Below are 19701 nucleotides of genomic sequence, written 5' to 3' on the forward strand. Positions count from 1 at the left end.
TGGGCCTGGTTCTGTGTTTGCTCAACATCCCCGTCCTTGAAACTTGGTCCCCATGGACCCGTTATGATCTCATGCCGTCCAGGAATGGACGATTTTGCTTCCCTTCAAGCACCTGTGTGCACACAGGATGGGCAGAGCCACCTGGGCCAGCGTGCAGGAGCTCCCAGGTGCCGGGTCGCAGTGATGACCCGGAGAGATGTGCTTCCTGCCGTTGAAGGGCTCCCAGTCTGTGAGGACAGCTGAGCTATCCACGGGGAACAGAAGGGCCCCCTAGGCTTCTCCACAGCTGACTTTTCACCTTGTTCAAAAGAGGCCAAGGCCGGTGTCAAGGGCTTGTCTGCAGTGTGTTCTGGTGGTGAAAGGCATGGGCTTGGTGGCCAGGCACACGGCACAGATTCAGGCCCTGACACCACCACCTCCTGGGGCAGCCCTGGTCAAGCAACTCTCCTTGGGGCCATGAGGATTAAGCAGGGCTGTGTGTCCTGGCAGTTGGGCCTGGCAGCATCCGTCTGCATCCGGAATGGGAGTAGCCGTCTCACTGCTATCACTGCTGCTGTTGTTAGGACTGATGTCCTCTCCCCTTGGGTTTTGTTTGACCCCTAGTCCTGAGGCTGAAAGTCCCATCCAACTTGGGCTGAGTTCTGAGGGTTTATTTTTGAGCCAGTGCTCACTGTCTTTGTGTGTTTTGCAGAGACCTCGGCCAAGGAAGGGCTTCTTCTCTGGTGCCAGAGAAAGACAGCCCCGTATAAGAACGTCAACGTGCAGAACTTCCACATTAGGTGAGCACCAGTCCTGCTCATCCTCTCCCTTCCTCTAGGAACCTGAGATCCTTCCTTCCACCTACTTTGTTTCCTGTGTTTTTGTCATGGTCTGTGAGATGCCAGCTCTCAGTCAGCCCCTCCCTGGCCATGGGCCCTACAAGCCCATGGGAAGGTCACCTGGTCCTCTCTGAGGAAGAGGAGGCAGTTTCCCAGCCATCCTGGCTGAAGGCCATAAGGTCAGCCCTCTCGCTGGCCTAATAGAACCTTCTTCGTCCCCAGGCAAGGTGACTCTCAGAAGCAACAATAAAGCTCTTCATTTTTGAGACAGGGTCTTGTGCTGTCGCCCAGGCTGGAGTGCAGTGGTGCAGTCGCTCGTGCCTGCTGCCTTGGCCTGGGCTCAAGTGGTCTTCCTGTCTCAGCCTCCCAAGTAGCTGGGACTGCAGGTGCACGCAGCCACACTTGGCTAATTTTTTTATTTTCATTTTTAGTAGGAACGGGGTCTCCCTGTGTTGCCCAGGCTGGACTTGAACTCCTGAGCTCAAGCAGTCCTCCTACCCCGGCCTCCCAAAGTTCTGGGATTACAGATGTGAGCCACTGCCTACTCCTGGCCTCTTTATTTTGACAGCTCAAGAGTGAATTGTTTTTAGAGTTGCTATTGAATTTTGTGTTGGGGAAAAATGTGCTCTGTGGCTGCTAAGATGAACAAGCCTCAGCTCCGCCATGAACCTGCTTCCCTCAAAGTGGGTGGGAGATGAGACATGTCCACCATTGCCATAGCTGAGGCGGGCATGGGCAGTGCCGCATGCGGTCCAGGGGGTGGCAAGAGGCGGGCCTGCCCAGTGTTTGGGAACACTGGCTCTGGGGGCGGCCCTGAGGTGAAATCCAGTTTGCCCTGTGGCTCCACCCTCTGAGTCTCCTGGATGGCCCGCACAGGAATGAAGAGCAGGGCCTCGTGGGATATGCAGCGGCTTCAGGCTCTCAGGGCCCCTCGCTGGGTGCAGAGGGCTTTTCCTATCGTGCTCACCCTGATAGCATGTGGTCCCTCCCTTGGTCACTCTTCTCTGCGTGTCTCCTTTTTTTCCCTGCCACTAACTGACTGAATCTTCCTATAGCTTCCATTCATTTTCTTCAACTAGTAAGTATCTAGCATGCCCACTGCATGCCACTAGTGGAGATACAGTGGCACCCAAACAGAGTCCCCATTTGTGGGAAGTTTACGCCACAGCGCGGGACCAGCTCTGAACACAGTGGCCAGTAATCCCGCAGCATAACTTCAGTGAGAAGTGCTGCACCCAGACAGGGAAGTCAGAGGAAGAAAGCTCCCTGGGTGGCCTTTCTGAGGAGGTGACATCGAGCTTGACCTCAGAGGGAACCAACCCTTAAAGGGTCTCAGGGAGGAGAATGTGACCCATCTAGCTTGTAACTGACCAACTTGTGGCCTTGGGGAGGTCCCTCTCCTCCAGAGACCTGCGTGCCAAGCGAAATCCTGGCATTTAGCCAGCCCACGGACTGGCCTTCCTGTAAGTCAGGTCCACCAGGGTGTGGAGGCCACACAGCACAGGCACCAGCCTCCTGCAGTGGCCACCTCCCCTGAAGTGGTCTGTCCGGTTCAGGGCGGCCTCCCATGGAAGGTGCTAGCAGTTATAAAGCAGTTGTCATGAGTCAGGCACTGATCCAAGCATTTACTCATTTAGTCCGCACAGCAGCCCTACGTAGCAGGTATGTCACTGTCCCCATCGTACAGATGTGGACACCGAGATAGCCTGGCTTACCCGAGATCACGCTGTCAGTAGGCAGAAGAGTCAGGATTTGATCTCAGACTGCCTGGCCCCAGAGGTCATGCTCGCAGCCTCTCTGCCACACCGTCTCCATGCAGTGCCTGGCACAGGCCAGACCTCAGTGAATGAGAATTAGTCATTGCTGTGGGTGCGCAGGGCCATACGGCACTCTGTGACAGTGAGCGGGCCTTCCTATAACCTTTGCCTTTCCTTCCTCAGCTGGAAGGACGGTCTTGCCTTCAATGCCCTGATCCACCGGCACAGACCAGAGCTGATTGAGTATGACAAGCTGAGGAAGGTGGGTGTCTCGAGCTCCCCTTGATGGCCCACAGACGCGCCCTGTCTGACCCCCTAACTCTGGGTCACCATCCCCATGTCCATCCATCGCCAGCCTCCAGATCCCGGTTCTGCATGCAGATGGGTGGCCTGGGAGAGCCTTGTGCAGGCTTCCCGTGACCTCTGGCTTGGTGGCTGACTCTCACCTCCCTTATTCCCCTCGGGGACTGTCCACTCTCCCTCTATGACACTGCAACCAACCCGGGGTTATTTAAGGGCCTGGCCAGCCATGCTTTATAACTCCCCTTCCTCAACCTTCTGGATTCTAGAACCTCCTCTGCCCAAAGGGGCAGAGGGCAAGGAATTCCAAACCATCACTAGCCCATGTTGCCCATACAGGGTCCTGCTCTCATTTGCCTATACAAAGCCTGTATGAACCCAGGCCTTGCCCACCAGAAGCTGCCAGCCTCATGGGGGAAGGCAGGACAAAAATTGTGTCCAAAGCAAAGCACCACACCAGGCAATGCACATGTGCTCAGGCTGAATGGGGTGGCAGGGCATGAGGTCAGAGCAGTGCTGCGGAGGAGGCTAGTGCACCCCGAGCCAGCAGGAGCCCGGAAGGGCCCCAGAAGAAGAGGCAGCTTAGAGCCAGAGGAGGGCTTCCTAGGGGAGGCACCAGACGGCACCCAGCCCATTCCAGCCACAGCGAGCAAGAGCGCTAGGTCCCGGCCAGGGAGACTTGGGGTGCAGTGGGCTTTAGTCCTGTAAGCAGTGGGGAGCCCTTGAGGGGGCTGGGGGACACTTCAGGGTGGTTGGGACCTGGGAGCTCTCGGTTTGCTCTCCTTACCCAGTCCCCAGTGCTCTCTCGGGTCTGGCCCACATCTTCCAGTCAACATGAAAACCAGGGTTTAGGGCAGGGGGCTTAATCTAGAGTCTGTGGGTGGCTGGAAATTGTATGAAAAGGGTACACCTGCATTTTTCTGGAGAAAAAGCCCATGGTTTGTCCCCCAAAGATTTCACGAAGCACTCCTGTGAGTAGGAATTGAATTTATCCAGTCGGTGCCCTCCCGCTCACACCCCACACATGGCCGAGAACTGCCTGAAGAAACCCGCAGCCCTAGCCTTCCCGGGTCTCTCCCTCTGGGCCAGCCCTGCCTGCCTCCTACTCCCGCACCCTGCCCTGATGGAGTTCTTGTTGCTGTCCCCACTTGCCTCCTTCCAGGACGACCCTGTTACCAACCTGAACAATGCCTTCGAAGTGGCTGAGAAATACCTCGACATCCCCAAGATGCTGGATGCAGAGGGTGAGTCATCTCTTGTGTTCAGCCAGCGCTGTGCTTCCTGATGGCCTCATCTGTCCAGGGCTGGCCTCGGGCAAGGGCCTGTGGGCACGTCAGAGCTTTGGGTCACCTCGGGGAGCTGGCAGAGCCAGCGAGAAGGGCTGAATGATTCCGAGTGAACTCGGGACAGCCGTGTTGCCCTGGGAGACGAAGCGAGGACATCCTGGGCTGGCCAGATTCCTTCAGGGATGGAGAAGGGTATGGGAAGGGGGAGCTGAAGGATCAGCTCTCCTGAGACTGCATCTCCACAGGGCCCGGGAGGGGCAAGGTGGCTGAGGAGGGGCGCTCGAGGCTTCCTGCGAGCAAGCCTGGCCTCTCCCTCCCTACCTGCAGCAGGCATGGAGTATGGAGCCTGCCAAAGTGGAGTGTTTTGTTTTTTCCTTTCCGGCTTTGCTCCGTTTCCCAGCCATGCACTGCCCTAGCAGGGACCTGTGTCTCTGGCCTCTGGTGGCCCTTGGAGTTGACTGTCCTGCTGCTCCTTGAGGCCATTCTCAGAGAACAAAAGTGGCCTCATTTTAATCCGCTTCCCACAGGCTTGTCCTTTCCAGAGCCATGGAAGAGGGCGGGGCTGAGGGTGTGGCTGAGCCCACCCAAGTCACAGTCACTCTGCGGGTCCCTCTCCCCTAAGGCCGTGGCTCCCAGTGAGTGAGGCCTCCACCCCGCCCGCCTGCCTCAGGCAGTTTAACCCTTGTCGTTCACTTGCAGACATCGTGAACACGGCCCGCCCCGACGAGAAGGCCATAATGACCTATGTGTCCAGCTTCTACCATGCCTTTTCGGGAGCGCAGAAGGTACCGGGCAGGGCCAGGCAGGCCCTCCTCGCCGCCACCGCGCAATGCCGCCGCTGCCTCTCGCCTCCCGTGCTCACCTCATTTCTCTTGCAGACAGCAGTGGCCTCTCTCTGACTGGAAGCCACCCCCTGCTCCCTGGTGTTGCTGCCCCCTCAGCCTTAGCTCACACACCTGTCGGGTACCTCGTCTGTGCCAGGCTTTTCCAGGCATTGAGGATACCCTGGTGACTGGGTCAGGCAAGGTCCCTGCTCTCAGGGTACTTCCATGCTAGTGAGAGAGACACACCTGGCCTGTCACAGGAGTGGAATAGAGAACATGGGGCTCGATGGGGGGACAGAGATGACTGGGGTGACCTGCAGCTGGCACTGTCAACATGGAGGGGTGTCGTGAGCAGGTACTTGCAGCAGGAGCTGCTAGATGCAGCCTGGGGCACGGGTGTTCCAGGCAGAAGGTGAAGCATGGTGAAGGCACTGAGACAGGAAGAAGCTTGGCTTTTTCAAGGACCAGCTAGAGAGGAGTGAGTGACAAGCAGTGACAAGCAGTGATGGGCCAGGCCCCACAAGACCCCTGTGGTGTGGGATAAGGAATTCTTGTTTTACTTAGGGCCACGGGAGACCCTAAGGGTCTTACTCCGTGGTGGTAGGTGCTCACTCACATTTTCAGACAGATCATTTAGCAACTGACTCCTCCAGCCCAAAACAAAGCTGCCTTTATAGGGCTCACGGCTAGTCTGTCTCCAGCCCAGGCCTGGTTAGAAAAGGAATGCACCCCATTTGGACTCCACAAAACCCCGCAAGGCATGTCCACGCAGGCCTGGGGCTGGCTTCCAGTCCAGAGCAAGCGCTCTTCCTCCCGCATGAGCCTCGGGCCGGCCCGGCCGCCCTCCCTGCATCTTTCACTCTCTCCTGCCTCTCTCTCTCTTTCTCTCTCTCTCTGTGCAGATATTGTGGGTACTCTGAGGCCAGATGAGAAGGCCATCATGACTTACGTGTCCTGCTTCTACCACGCTTTCTCGGGGGCTCAGAAGGTGAGCTGGGCCGGGCACACCTCGCTGCTGGGGCTGCAGACCTGCCTTCACCACCGCCCTTGCGTCACCGCCGGCCATCTGTGGTTGGAGCCCTGGCCAGGCTGCGGGCCACCACACCACACCACACAGACTGACCCTGCTGGGCTCTGACTCGGAAGGGTCCCCTGGGGCAGGTTTCCCGCCTGGCTGGTGCTGGGCCTGTGCTGAGGAGCCACAGACCTTCTCTGAACACAGCCCACCCTGGGAGGTGGGTAGTGGCATCCCAGGCTCTCAGGCGGAGAAACTGAAGCCCTACATCAGTCAATGGCAGAGCTGGGATTTGACCGCCCAGCGTTCCCACTTGCCCTGTCCATCATCTGTACCACCTGCCTGCCCCTGCCGGGCCCTTTCGTGGGGAGCACTGGGCTTTACCCCAGTTCTGCAGCTCCTTCTTGCCAGGAAAGGCTCAGCGTGTGCAGCCCAACCTGCACTCACGGTCTCGGCCTTCCAGAGGCCAGACAGAGCCCGCGGAGGGTGCGTGCCAGCAGCCGCCCTCATGCGCCCGGCTGACCTCATGCTGCCCCGTGGCTCCTGCTGGGCCCTCAACGTTCACGCAGAGGCCCAAGCACTGCTCCCCCCGCTTGCCTTGTGGTCTGTGAAGTACTTCAGGCAACACTCCCGATGCCTGCTTTGGTGTCAGTAGTTGGCACAGGTGCAAAGGAGGAGGTGGAATTGCTTCTTGTTTACTGAGCATGTACTGCATACTAGGCGCTCTCCAAGCCATTCACATGCACAGGCTTCCAGAGGGCCCCTGTGCACACCCCTAGGAGGGCTAGGCGCAGTTAGCCCCATTTGAGAGAGGAGGAGTTAAATTTTAGGGAAACAGCTGTTCCTAAAGCTAGAAGGCATGGGCTGTACCTTCTGTAGACCCCCTGCTTCGAACCCCCAATCTAGCAAGTCCATTACCCACCGTCAGTCTGGCTTGGCCCCACTCTGCCACCTCTTGGTACTGTGACCTTGGGTAGGTCACTTGACCTCAGCTACCCTATCTGTGAGATGGGCATTGCTGTAGTTCAGTCTCACAGGATTGCTCTGGGCGTGAAACAAGCAGGCAAAGGGCTTAGCACAGTGTCTGGCACGGCAGGTGCCTTGTAAGCAGCCGGGGGAGTCACAGTGGTGGGGAGTGTGGTTCTTCCCAACCTCAGGCCAGAAAGGCCTCTTCACCTCCTCAGCAGGCGATTGGAGCTTGTGTTTGGAGTGTTCTGCCAGAGGGCACGGGCCAAGAGGGTGGAGGGAGGACCCCGACCCACACCCCGGCAGGAAGATGGGCAGGGACCAGCAGCAGTGGACGATTCGTCACCATAGATCCCAACTAACAGCATGTTTGCCGTTGGACTCACCCCTACGGGCCCTGAGCCAGCCCCCTGCCCACCACATGGCCTCGTCAGATTGCTTTTCCTTCTACCCACACTGCTCCTCTGTGCTTAAGGCTGAACTCCAGTGTGGAGGCGCTGAGAGATTTGGGGGAGCAGGGACTGGCATGCGAGCCCAGGACAGCATGGATGGGTGCTGAGGTGCTAGGCCTGGAGGCTTGTCACCGGCCCTTCTCCTGAGGGGGTAGCGGAGGCCTGGCTGCAGGGTGCTGGCCGGTTGGGAAGGAAAGTGCTGGGTCCCTGTGTGCTCCTCAGGACAGCCACGTGGTTTAACCAGAGACCCAGTCCGAGCTCTTGCAAGAGTGCTCTCTAGGGTTCGTGTTTCGTAAATGCAGAGTGAACCCCAGGCCTAGCGCTGGTGTGCCCATTCTGTCCTGATCGTTTATTTCCAGTCACCGAAGCGTTCCCACCTCGTTCCTTTATTCACTCACTCATTCAGCAACCCTGAGCACCAGCAGTGCACCGAGCCCTAAGCTGGATGTGGGAACTCAGCAGTGAAACATGATTCCCCTGCCCTGTGGCAGCCCCGTGCTCACAGAGTGGACTTGAGTTTCGGGTGCCAGTTTTCGCTGCCCAGTTAGGAGTCAGGGACTGACCTCTGTGACCCCCACAAGCTGCAGCCCTGGCTGTGTTTTCTACACTGGTCTGGGGCCCATGTTCCTTGGCCGAGGAACCTCCTGGACCTCATTTCTGAGGAGCACCGCCTGGGGCCCTGGGTGTGTGTCCCGCAGCATGGCGCGGGGTGTGCACGTGTGTGTGTGTGTGCACTCACATGAGCCCCAGCTGCCGCCTCCCCGCCTGTCTCCAGGTGCCGTGCGTGGAGGGGAGAGGCTGGGCATCGCTGCCTGCAGCGCTGGCTCTGAGCCATTGGCCAAGCCTCTCCATTTTCCTTCCCCATCACTCTGTAGACCCTCCTCATTCTTTCTGTTCCTGTTCTGTTGCCGTTTCAACTCCTCCTCTTGGACCCTTTCTGTGCTTCCTGAAAGGTACCTGGTCTTTCCTCTCCCTGTGTGCACCCCCCGCCTCCTCTACACTGTTCACTGCCCCACAGCAGGACAGGGCAGGATGCTCTCCTGTAGTTCAGGCCCAGGGACTATGTCCACCACTCTCACCCTCCAAAGCCCCAGTGCTTTTCTGCCCCATGGATGGTGACTTTTGCCCCCTGGAGCTCCTGTTAACCCTGCCTCCAAGGCAGGAGAGAGGACAGGCCTGAGTGTGCTCCTGTGCATGGACCACCAGGCTCCTCCGGGGCCCGGGCGCCTCTGCTCTGCTGCCCCCAGCTCTCCAGCTTTTGGCTTCCCATCCATTCACCTTCCCACCGGGAGAGACTCCTCCACGGTCTTAGGTCCAGCACAGCCAACCCATCCAGCCTCACTCTCCTCTGTGTGGGGCACTAGAGGGTTTGCGAGCAGCAGTGGGAGGGCTCCCCGACCTTCCTCGGTGCCTCCCAGGTCTGGGCTCTCTGGACCCAGGGGCATTTTGCAGTTAGCAGTGAGGATGCCAACAAGGCCTGTTGGGACAGGGCACCATCTCACGGGAACTGTGCTTCCTCTCCTTCCCCTCTGTGAGGAGTTCTGTGGGCCTTGGACCAGCTGCTTTCAAGGGACATGCCCGTCAGGAGGGAGGGTGGCCAGCCCCCAGGCAGCCCTGACTGTGCGCTCCCCTCCAGGCTGAAACTGCCGCCAATCGGATCTGCAAGGTGCTGGCTGTCAACCAAGAGAACGAGCACCTGATGGAGGACTACGAGAAGTTGGCCAGCGACGTGAGTGTCCCCCCAGTGAAAGTCAGGGCCACCTCGTTACCCTCAGCCAGAGGTCACAGCGACTCTTGCAGTGGGAAAGCAGGTGTGGCAGCGAGATGACCTAGAAAAGTCTGCGCGGTCACAGACCATGGCATTTAGCCAGCCAGTGTGTGACCTCTCCATTTGCTTCCACAAGGCTAAGGGTCAGACTGGCAGCCACCTTGCCATTCAGTCCCTGGGCTCCGAGCTTGGGTTCCTACAGAGATGCTCAGGGACAGTGTTTCCTGGGCACCTCAGTGCTTTAGAATCACCCGGGGAGCTTTGTGAAAGCCCCTCTTCCCGTGCCCTGGCCCTGGAGAGAGCGATTCAGAAGGATGGAGAGGGGCCTGGGAACCAGCAGGATAGCAGGCCCTGTGCAGGCACTTCACAAGCAGCCCAGCAAGACAGGAACTCAGATTATCTTCCTTTCCAAGTGAGGAAACTGAGGCCCAGGGAGGGTCAGGCACGTGCCTGCTGTTACATGACTGGTGGGACAGAGAGCTGGGCTTCAAGCCCAGGCAGCCCTTCTCTAGAGCCCAAACTCAATGCTTCAGTTGGAAACAAGGGTGGTTAGTATATCTCTTCTGGAGGCTCTTCATTTTTGAAATCTCCATATTTAAAAAATAAAAGGCTGGGCGCAGTGGCTCACGCCTGTAATCCCAGCACTTTAGGAAGCCAAGGCAGGCGGATCACTTGAGGTCAGGAGTTCAAAACCAGCCTGGCCAACATGGTGAAACCCCGTCTCTACTGAAAATACAAAAACTAGCCGGGTGTTGTGGCACACACCTGTAGTCCCAGCTACTCGGGAGGCTGAGGCAGGAGGATCGCTTGAGCCTGGGAGGCAGAGGTTGCAGTGAGCTGAGATTGCGCCACTGCACTCCAGCCTGGTGACAGAGCAAGACTCCATCAAAATAAAAATAAAATAAAATAAAATAAAATTTCCCAAAGAGCAGTGGTTTGACTGCTCATCTAGAACCAGTGGTTCCTAGATTTTCCTATCTCATAGACCAGGAAAATTTGAAAAACTATTTGATGTCCAATCTAAGATGGCCAGCTTTTTATTTTGCCAAGTTACGGATGTTTTAAAAAGAAACATTACCATCTGTTACCACCAGCACTTCTAACACCAAGATAAGGTAAAAAGGTTATTCTTAGAACCCCAGCCGTTGCCAAGAAAGGGCAGCTGGCAGCACGCCTCACAATGTATCCACACAGGGGTATTTCTGTCCTTGAATTTCTCACTTTGCCAGAAGTTGGCATTTGGGAACCACTTCTCCAGCTTGTCCGTGCTGGCAGATAACTGATTTTATTCTTCTAGAATTGTTTTATTATTTTTTTGAGATGGAGTTTCACTCTTGTTGCCCAGGCTGGAGTGCAAATGGCACGATCTTGGCCCACTGCAAACTCCACCTCCCAGGTTCAAGCAATTCTCCTGCCTCAGCCTCCCAAGTAGCTGGGATTACAGGCGCATGCCACCATGCCCAACTAATTTTTGTATTTTTTTAGTAGAGATGGGGTTTCACCATGTTGGTCAGGCTGATCTCGAACTCCTGACCTCAGGTGATCCACTCGCCTCAGCCTCCCAAAGTGCTGGGATTACAGGTGTGAACCAGCATGCCCGGCCTAGAATTGTTTTAGAATGTCCAATTTTTTGTTACCCTTCCTCACTCCATCAAAAATCTGAGTAGCTCCTAAAAGTATATATTTGTTTCATTTTCAATTTTATTTTCTAATTTATGTCCCAGGCCCAGTGCACGCACTGGCCTAGCCAGACTGAGCCAGATGGGCTTGTCGGCCTTGTCCTTGAGGCACGTAGTGAGCCCGGAAGCAGTGAGGCTCTCAGCGTGGAGCTCAGTGAAGACAGCGGCAGTGGGGCATGTGACAGCATGGAAGGGGACCTTTTTGGCGGGGGCATGGGAGTGGAGGTCTCCCCTTTTAGACCTGAGGGAAAAGACTGAGAGCAAAGGCATGGGCCAGGCATGGTGGCTCACCCCTGTCATCCCACCACTTTGGGAGGCTAAAGTGGGATTGCTTGAAGTTACAAGTTCAAAACCAGCCTCGGCAGTATACTGAGACCCCCTTCTCTATAAAAACTTAAAATAAAAATCAGCCAGGCTCGGAGGTAGGCACCTGTAGTCCCAACTACTTGGGAGACTGAGATGGAAGGATGGCTTGAGCCCGGGAGGTTGAAGCTGCAGTGAGCTATGATCGTGCCACTTCACTCCAGCCTGGATGACAAAGCACGAACCTGTCCTTAAAAAGAAAAGCACAGGCAGGAACAGGAAGTAACAAGAGAAGAGTACAGTGATGCAGGGATAGGGAGGGGGCTACACTCCCAGAGTTCTGGGTCGGGGGTTCCAGCAGGAATTGTGGAGAAGTTGGGCTGGGGAGCAGGGGCAAGCCCCTAAGGTGGGGCCCTCAAAGATCCAGATCCCATGTGCCCATAAGCTGGGGGACAGCCCGTCAGCACTCTGAGGGCCCCCGACAAAGGCCACTCTGGCTTCTGTGGGCCCACAGCTCCTGGAGTGGATCCGGCGCACCATCCCCTGGCTGGAGGACCGTGTGCCCCAAAAGACTATCCAGGAGATGCAGCAGAAGCTAGAGGACTTCCGCGACTACCGGCGCGTACACAAGCCACCCAAGGTGCAGGAGAAGTGCCAGCTGGAGATCAACTTCAACACGCTGCAGACCAAGCTGCGCCTCAGCAACCGGCCTGCCTTCATGCCCTCTGAGGGCAAGATGGTCTCGGTGAGTGCCAGGATTCACAGGGGAGCAGCTGTGAGGGGCAGAGGCAGCCCTAGACCTGCCTGTGGGCTCACCGTTTGGCCAGCATAGTCTTTCCTAAGTTGTTGATGTCCTGTGGGACATGGCACGGCCTTTCGGATGCAGGGCTCAGGGAGGGGTGCATTTCACTTGGCACTGTGCTCCCCTTTGGCCCTCACTGGGTATATTACACCCAGGGTTTTATACCCACCCCAAATCCATGCCACGGGTTGTGTGGGTGTGGAGTGGTGTGAATTTGGAGTCCCGGTCTGCTATGATGGCAGGACCGCCATGTGCTTGAGGCCCTTCATCAACAGAGGGGCAGTGCGCCCTGGACGGTTACCACTTCCCCATCTATGATATCCATTCATTCATGCACTCACCCGTTCACACATTCATTTTGTTAATCCAGAATTGATTGTACCTGCCAAGTGCTGAGGGGCCCTGTGTAGGCATCTAGATATAACAGCAAAGTATGGCACAGACATGACCCCAGCCAAGCTCTGCCAACTTCCCATCAGCATCCCTTGGAGACATCCCCCTGGGTGCCCCTGCTTCCTTTTGATAGCCCTGCCTGCTCCCGCCCCGCCCCAGGACATCAACAACGGCTGGCAGCACTTGGAGCAGGCTGAGAAGGGCTATGAGGAGTGGTTGCTGAATGAGATCCGCAGGCTGGAGCGGCTCGACCACCTGGCAGAGAAGTTCCGGCAGAAGGCCTCCATCCACGAGGCCTGGACTGACGGTATGGCCCAGCCCTGCCCCACTCTGCCCAGCCCCGCTCCTGCGCTCCCCTCCTGTCTCTCAGGCACACGTGAGGGTGCACACACAGCCCCCTGCCGCGTTGGGTGTGTTTCTCAGGTCTCCTTTCTTGCTGCTTGGGAGCATGTGTGTGTGTCAGAAATGTTGCTTTAGAGCCAGGTGCAGTGGCTCACACCTGTAATCCCAACACTTTATCAGGCCAAGGCAGGAGGATCACTTGAGCCCAGGAGTTTGAGACCAGCCTGGGCAACATAGCAAGACCCTGCCTATAAAAAAAAAAAATTTAAATAACAAAATTAGTCAGGCACGGTGGTGCACACCTGTGGTCCCAGCTACTTAGGAGGCTGAGGTGGGAGGGGATCGATTGAGCCAGGGAGGTCAAGGCTACAGTGAGCCTTGATCGTACCACTGCACTCCAGCCTGGTGACAGAGCAAGACCTTGTCTCAAAAAAAAAAAAAAAAAAAAAAAAGGAAAGAAATGCTGCTTTGGGCCGGGCACGGTGGCTCAAGCCTGTAATCCCAGCACTTTGGGAGGCCGAGACGGGCGGATCACGAGGTCAGGAGATCGAGACCATCCTGGCTAACACGGTGAAACCTCGTCTCTACTAAAAAATACAAAAAACTAGCCCGGCGAGGTGGCAGGCTCCTGTAGTCCCAGCTACTCAGGAGGCTGAGGCAGGAGAATGGCGTAAACCTGGGAGGCGGAGCTTGCAGTGAGCTGAGATCCGGCCACTGCACTCCAACCTGGGCGACAGAGCGAGACTCCGTCTCAAAAAAAAAAAAAAGAAATGCTGCTTTGTGGGTTCCTCCAGCCCCAGGAGGCAGGGACCATTCAGGGGCCAGGTCCTCTTTGTTGCCCAGTCTGCCCTTGCCTCAGAGATTACTTACAGGTGGGCCCCTGTCAGTCATCCAGGAACACAGCCAAGCCCCCTCCAGCACTTCAGGGAAGTGGCCTTTTACCCATCCCTTTGTCACCTCTGCCCCTTTGTCACCTCTGCATGTCTTCTCTATCCAGGGCGAGCGTGTGGGGCAGGCCTCTTCCATCCCCCGCACCCTGTGTTCAGAGTCGGCTCCCCTGTCCCACACCTCTGAGAGTGTGGACGGCAGGCTGGGGAGCCTGTGTTCACTGGCACGTCCCTTGGGCTAGGCAAGGGCCTGCCTCCTGGGCCTGCTGGGGGACTGGACAGCCGACAGTGTTCACCCACACCCACTGCCTTCGGCCCACCCTTCAGCATGGCCCACCTGCTCGCTCCTCCCACCTCCCATCCCTTCCCAGAGCCTCCTTCCCAGGCCTGGCTCCCCCTGCAGGAGCACAGCTGCACTTTCTGTTCTCAGCAGCCCTGCAGCTCCCTGGCCCTTGGCTCCGGATGTGGGATTCCATCACGTCCCTGGCCTTCCTTTGGGTCACGCCAAGGTTGAGATTCCAGATCCCAGGGGTCTGGAAGCCTTCAGAAAGCTGCCAGTGCCTGGAAGAGCCACAAGAGCCATCCATAGGACTCCTCTCCCGTTCTGGCCACCTCCTTCCCAGTGCTGTCTCCTGGGCCCTCCGGCCGCCACTCCGCCCAGCTGAGCCCTTCCTTGCGTTCCTCAGTGCAGTTTCTCACCCCTTCCCACCCTGGCCGCATGCGAGTATGCAGCTCCGCATGGCCCGCAGCCCTGGTCACGGCCCAGCTCGTGTCCTTCTCACAGGAGCTCAGCTCGCCATGCCCGCAACAGCTGCCAGCCCCAGAGCAGCCCGGCCCCTTTGCTGCCAGAAAAGAATGCAGATGAGAGTGGATGGTGAGGAGGAATGAAGGGCCTGGCCAGGCCAAATGCCGCACTTCCCTCTTGCCTGGCAGAAAGGCACCAGTGTGAGGAGAGCATGTTGGCACTGATGCCATCTTGTGTGGGTTGGTGGCCTCCATCCATTCCTGGATTCACTCGTTCATTCAACAGACAGCTCAGGTGGCTCCAGCCGTCCTTATCCATGGAGGCCTGGGCATTGCCCTGTGGCTGAACCTTCTGGGGGTCTTTCTGCCCACCCTTCAGCTCTTCAGTCCCTCTACAGGGCTCCGTGAGGCCCTGCAGATGGTTTCCTGCGGCTGAGGGGCGGGGTGGAGTGGCCCCACTGGCGTTCCACCCCTGGGAGAAGGGCTCTGGGGCAGCCTTCACCTGATGTTTAGAAGCCAGTCTGTCTCCCGGCCAGGGCCCAGCTGGTTCAGTGGCCTCCACACATCCCTGCCCCACCCCTGCCTGGCTGGGCATCCACCCGGGTCTGCCCATGGCGTCCGCCAGAACCCCCAGGCAGGCTGGACTGCTAATTCCCAAGACTCAGAGCCTCTGTCCTCTCAAGCAGCAGTTATGTGAAACAGGACGGGCAGGCCCTCCACACCCCAGGGTCTGGTCATAGCGGCCTCTTCCGCCCTGGGGTAGGTGGACCACCTTTGCTCCACGCCCCTCACCATCCCCCACAGCCCACAGCGGAGGGTCGTCGTGGATGCTTCTCCAAGGGACTTGATTTCCTGGGAATACGACCAGCCCCCAGTGACCCCTTTTCCCCACTCCGGCTGTCCCTTGGCCTGGATCCCAGGTAGCCGTGGCCATGGCCTGCTGCCCACATCCTCTCGGTGCACCCTTGCCGGGACTCTGCTGAGGCAGAGGGAGATGTCACCTGCTGTTTCCCGTTCCCGCCCCTGGGAGAAAGCAATTGGAGAAGGGAATTGCAAGGCTGCCTTGTGGCTGAGCCTCCTGCCCCAGGGCTGTGCAGCAGGGCCGGTGGAGCCAGAATCTCTCAGGCCGCCCACCTCTTGCCCATCAGCGCCAGGGCCCATCCCAGGGGGAGGCTGGTAGGTGCCTGACAGATGAGACCGGGAGAGGCTGAGGTGACGCTGGTACTGGCTTCATGCCTGCTGTGCTTGAACACCACCTCACTGGAATTTGAGAATAGTTCCATGCCACATAGGTGCTGGGGCTGGCCCCATTTTACAGATGAAGGCACAGGCCCAGAGAGGCCCTGGTGGCTGCACTGGGCGGGCAACTTTCAGGTGCGCTGGGATAGAGCTGAGGGGATCTCTGCTACCACTCCAGGGAAGCCCAAGTTGGTGTCCCTGAGGCAGGGCCCCTGTAGGAGCTGGGGTGCAGCCACCGTCCCAGGCTGGCATTTTCCCTGCAGTTCCCTAAAGACCTTCACTTGCTTGCAGGGCTGCTTGAGCTTTGGTTCTAGGATGTGTAATTAGCCAGGATCCGGGACTAATAACAGTGTTCCTCCTTTCCTTTAAAGGGCCTGACGGTAGGCCCGCCCCACTGCACACAGGACACTTTAGGACAGCGTGGGGCACTTAGATGTGGGAGAGAACCGCCACCTGTGCGAGTGCAGGCTCAGGCTCCTAGAAGAAGCTGGTTCCAATGCTTCCTCTTCCCCAAGCCTGCTGGGACATGGGCTTTGACTCCGGGTGCTTCTCTGGATCAAAGCCCTCCAGAAACAGGTGCTACCTTTTCAAGCTGTGCTACCACGGCCCAATTTGTATGGTTTCCTACTAATAAAAGATGCTAAGTTTAGGACACACAGGTTGAAATGGAATCTCTCTCTCAGGCTCACCAACCCTGAAGTGTCCATCCAGGTCCATCCAGGTTACAGTTGGGCTTAAAGATCCCTAGAGGGTGCAGAAAAAGGTTCTGGAAGTTTCCATGCCACCGTCAATGGCGTGGAAGGATGTAGGGTCCACGGTCTCCCTTTCCCTCCCTCTGCTTGGACAGCTACTCCAGACTCCTGCCCCAGAGCCGCCGTGCTGTGGTCTTAAGTGCCTCTCTGCCCCCACCAGGGAAGGAAGCCATGCTGAAGCACCGGGACTACGAGACGGCCACCCTGTCAGACATCAAAGCCCTCATTCGCAAGCACGAGGCCTTCGAGAGCGACCTGGCTGCGCACCAGGACCGCGTGGAGCAGATCGCCGCCATTGCCCAGGAGCTCAAGTACGTGCGGGCTCAGGACACTCCCATCACCTGGCTACCACCACAGCCTGCCCAGACCGGTGGTGGCAGCACGCCGAGGCCCAGCCTGCCTCAAGGCCTGGAATAGGGTCCCCAGTGCCCCAACTTCACCTCCTTCCAGAAGCCAGGGAAGGGCCTCACAGGATGAGGCCTTTTGCACATCCTGTCTCAGCCCCAGATGGGACACCTGAAGGATCTGGATTCTCTAGCAGGAGGGAGGTGTCTGGCCCCTTGTCTTGATTCTTCAGGCTTTAGGGGTCCCTGGGGGTGCCACCTCTCCTGCTGGCCACCCCAGGTAGGCCCTGGCCCCCTGATGGGATGGGCCCCGGCCTCGGTTGCTCCCGGCCGCAGCTCCCTGAGGGAGCCGGGCTGCACAGTGAGCCTATTGTTCTGCCCGGCCCCTTCCCTTTCTTGCTCAGAATACACTTATTGTAAGAGCTTCCAGGCAGCCGGGCTCCTTCTCCTCCCCACCCAGTCAGATAAACTTGTGTACACAATTAGTACGCTGAGGCTCGCGCTGGTGAATGGGGCCTTATTCCACCAGCGCGGCGGCCGGCAGCAGGGCGGGCCCAGACAGCGGAGGCCCAGGCCATTACTTCATGGAAAATCCACAGGCCCTCAAGGGGCAGCAGGGCTCCCAAAATAGCTGTCTGCTCAAAAATAGGATCCTTGGCTATAACTGCTCTTTCCACTGACACCCCCACCCCACCACAGTCACCCCCAAATGTCTGCTTTTTCCTATGAGTCCAAGGCCCGGCCCTGATGCCCAGTGAGCCCCATGCTGGGCAGAGCTGGTTTCCTTCCTGACTCACTACTCCCCACTGCCCGGGTGCTTTGAGGGTTCCCCATTGGCTCAGCCAGAGGCAGGAGTCCCATGGGGCTGTCACAGCACTGGAAACCACAGCTGCTGCTTTGGCACAGTTGGGGCACCTCAGGGGTCCTGCCACCACCACATCCAGGCCAAGGAGAGCAAGGCCACAGATGCAGCACCCTCAGGGGTGTGGGGGTGGGACACAGGCAGCTTCCTCAGTGATGGGGGAGCCCCTAGAACCTCGTAGGAAACAGACTTGAAATAAACCCTAGGCCTGCCCCCTTCTCAGGCCCTGGGCAATGCCATGTGAAACCCATTACTCTGCTCAGGAATAGGCGGTCCCTGAAGTAGCTTTCTGGACGGTAGCCCTGGAGGAACAGAAGGGAGGGCTGTCTGGGTCCTGTCTGTTCTGCTGCGGGGGAAGTACAGAGGCCTGTGGACCGTCCAGGAGGAGCCGGATGGGCAGCCCTGCTGAGCGCTGATTAATGGTGACAGCAAAAACTCATTGAGCTCTCAGGGCTTTATGTGTACCAGCTCATTTAATCCCCACAGCAACTGTGTCACTGAGGGAACCAAGGCACGGAGAGGCCAATAGGTCTGCCCACGATCACACAGCAATGGAGTGGTTGAGATGGGAATGGCGCCCAGGCCTCCAGCCCTACTGTGGAGCATGGCCTCAGCCCCTGTCCGCTGTCTGTGGCTGGCTTACCTGGTCCCCATGTCCTGTTCCTACCCAGAGTCGTTCCCTGCCCCCTACCCCTCCTCAGGCCCCAAGGCCTGGTTGAAGGGCCACACTCTTAGCTGATAGTGGCAGAATGAGTCAGGGATGGGTGAGCAGGAGGCAGCCCCTTCCCTGCTCAGGCCTGGTAATTACCTGTTAACCAGCCCTGTTATCACCCCTTCCCTTCTACCCTGGGGGTACCCCGGGCCAGAACCAAGCGGTGATTGATTAGTGATTGGTTGTTGATATCCTGGAATGTTGACTGCCCTGACACTCCGGCCTGGGAATCCTGGGGGTAGATGGGTCCAAGCCACCCACCAGTTGTCCCTGCCGGGCCTCATTGCTCTCTGCCTGGCCCGCAGCGAGCTGGATTACTACGACTCCCACAATGTCAACACCCGGTGCCAGAAGATCTGCGACCAGTGGGACGCCCTCGGCTCTCTGACCCACAGTCGCAGGGAAGCCCTGGAGGTGAGGAGGGGGTGACATCACCCATGGAGCTCTGTGCCCCTGCTTCCCTGGGGCTGGTGGTGTAGTAGTGTCCAGACCCGTGAGCTCCCCACAACTCCCACAGAGAGGATGTTCTCTGACACCTCAGGGCCCTCCAGGCCCCTCCCCGCCCTCCTGCTCACATATTGACTTGCCTTCCCTCTGTTCCTGCCCCCTTCCCTCCCATACACCAGAAAACAGAGAAGCAGCTGGAGGCCATCGACCAGCTGCACCTGGAGTATGCCAAGCGCGCGGCCCCCTTCAACAACTGGATGGAGAGCGCCATGGAGGACCTCCAGGACATGTTCATCGTCCACACCATCGAGGAGATTGAGGTCCGCGCCCCTCAGCCCCCCATCTTCCCAAGAACCTCTGCGGGGCTGGGCCGCCCCCTCACTCCAGCTCCTCCCCCAGGGCCTGATCTCAGCCCATGACCAGTTCAAGTCCACCTTGCCGGACGCCGACAGGGAGCGCGAGGCCATCCTGGCCATCCACAAGGAGGCCCAGAGGATTGCTGAGAGCAACCACATCAAGCTGTCAGGCAGCAACCCCTACACCACTGTCACCCCGCAGATCATCAACTCCAAGTGGGAGAAGGTGGGCCGGGGCCGTCGGGAGGGGCTGGGGGCAGGATGGCGGGACTGGGGGCCACCTTTCTGACCACTCCTGCGCCCCGTCCCCTCTGTCAGGTGCAGCAGCTGGTGCCAAAACGGGACCACGCCCTCCTGGAGGAGCAGAGCAAGCAGCAGTCCAATGAGCACCTGCGCCGCCAGTTTGCCAGCCAGGCCAACGTCGTGGGCCCCTGGATCCAGACCAAGATGGAGGTGAGGCACGGCTGAGCCCCGCAGAGCTGAGAAGGTTCCAAGGGAGCTCCCGCAGTGAGGGGCTCCCCGGCCAGCCCAGGGCCTGCAGACTGAGGCACCTCACAGAGCAGGTCCCAACTGTCACCACCCAGGGGCCATGATCACCCTGCGGGGTTAGGAGAGTCCACAGAGCTTGAGCCTGGAATCCTAGCACCTGGGGA

At 58.1% G+C, this 19701-nt stretch overlaps 1 protein-coding gene across 6 annotated transcripts in view; it reads left to right on the forward strand.

The window, feature by feature from the left end:
• The window catches only part of LOC105495398 (actinin alpha 4), an 87217-nt gene that overhangs the window by 61790 nt on the left and 5726 nt on the right, over positions 1-19701 (forward strand). For 3 of the 6 annotated variants that reach the window (XM_011764873.2, XM_011764871.2, XM_011764869.3), the window contains exons 5-16: positions 692-779; positions 2759-2837; positions 4038-4119; positions 4861-4946; positions 9055-9147; positions 11683-11913; positions 12523-12670; positions 16488-16638; positions 18551-18659; positions 18872-19012; positions 19092-19274; positions 19367-19501. In XM_011764873.2, coding sequence (XP_011763175.1) covers positions 692-779; positions 2759-2837; positions 4038-4119; positions 4861-4946; positions 9055-9147; positions 11683-11913; positions 12523-12670; positions 16488-16638; positions 18551-18659; positions 18872-19012; positions 19092-19274; positions 19367-19501 — 1526 coding nt within the window. Of the gene's footprint in view, positions 1-691; positions 780-2758; positions 2838-4037; positions 4120-4860; positions 4947-5887; positions 5974-6040; positions 8372-9054; positions 9148-11682; positions 11914-12522; positions 12671-16487; positions 16639-18550; positions 18660-18871; positions 19013-19091; positions 19275-19366; positions 19502-19701 lie in introns of those variants that run through there. The other 3 variants (XM_011764872.3, XM_011764870.3, XM_071086609.1) reach the window with 2 other exon arrangements.

Source organism: Macaca nemestrina, chromosome 20 (assembly GCF_043159975.1).
Source record: "Macaca nemestrina isolate mMacNem1 chromosome 20, mMacNem.hap1, whole genome shotgun sequence".
Taxonomy (NCBI): domain Eukaryota; kingdom Metazoa; phylum Chordata; class Mammalia; order Primates; family Cercopithecidae; genus Macaca; species Macaca nemestrina.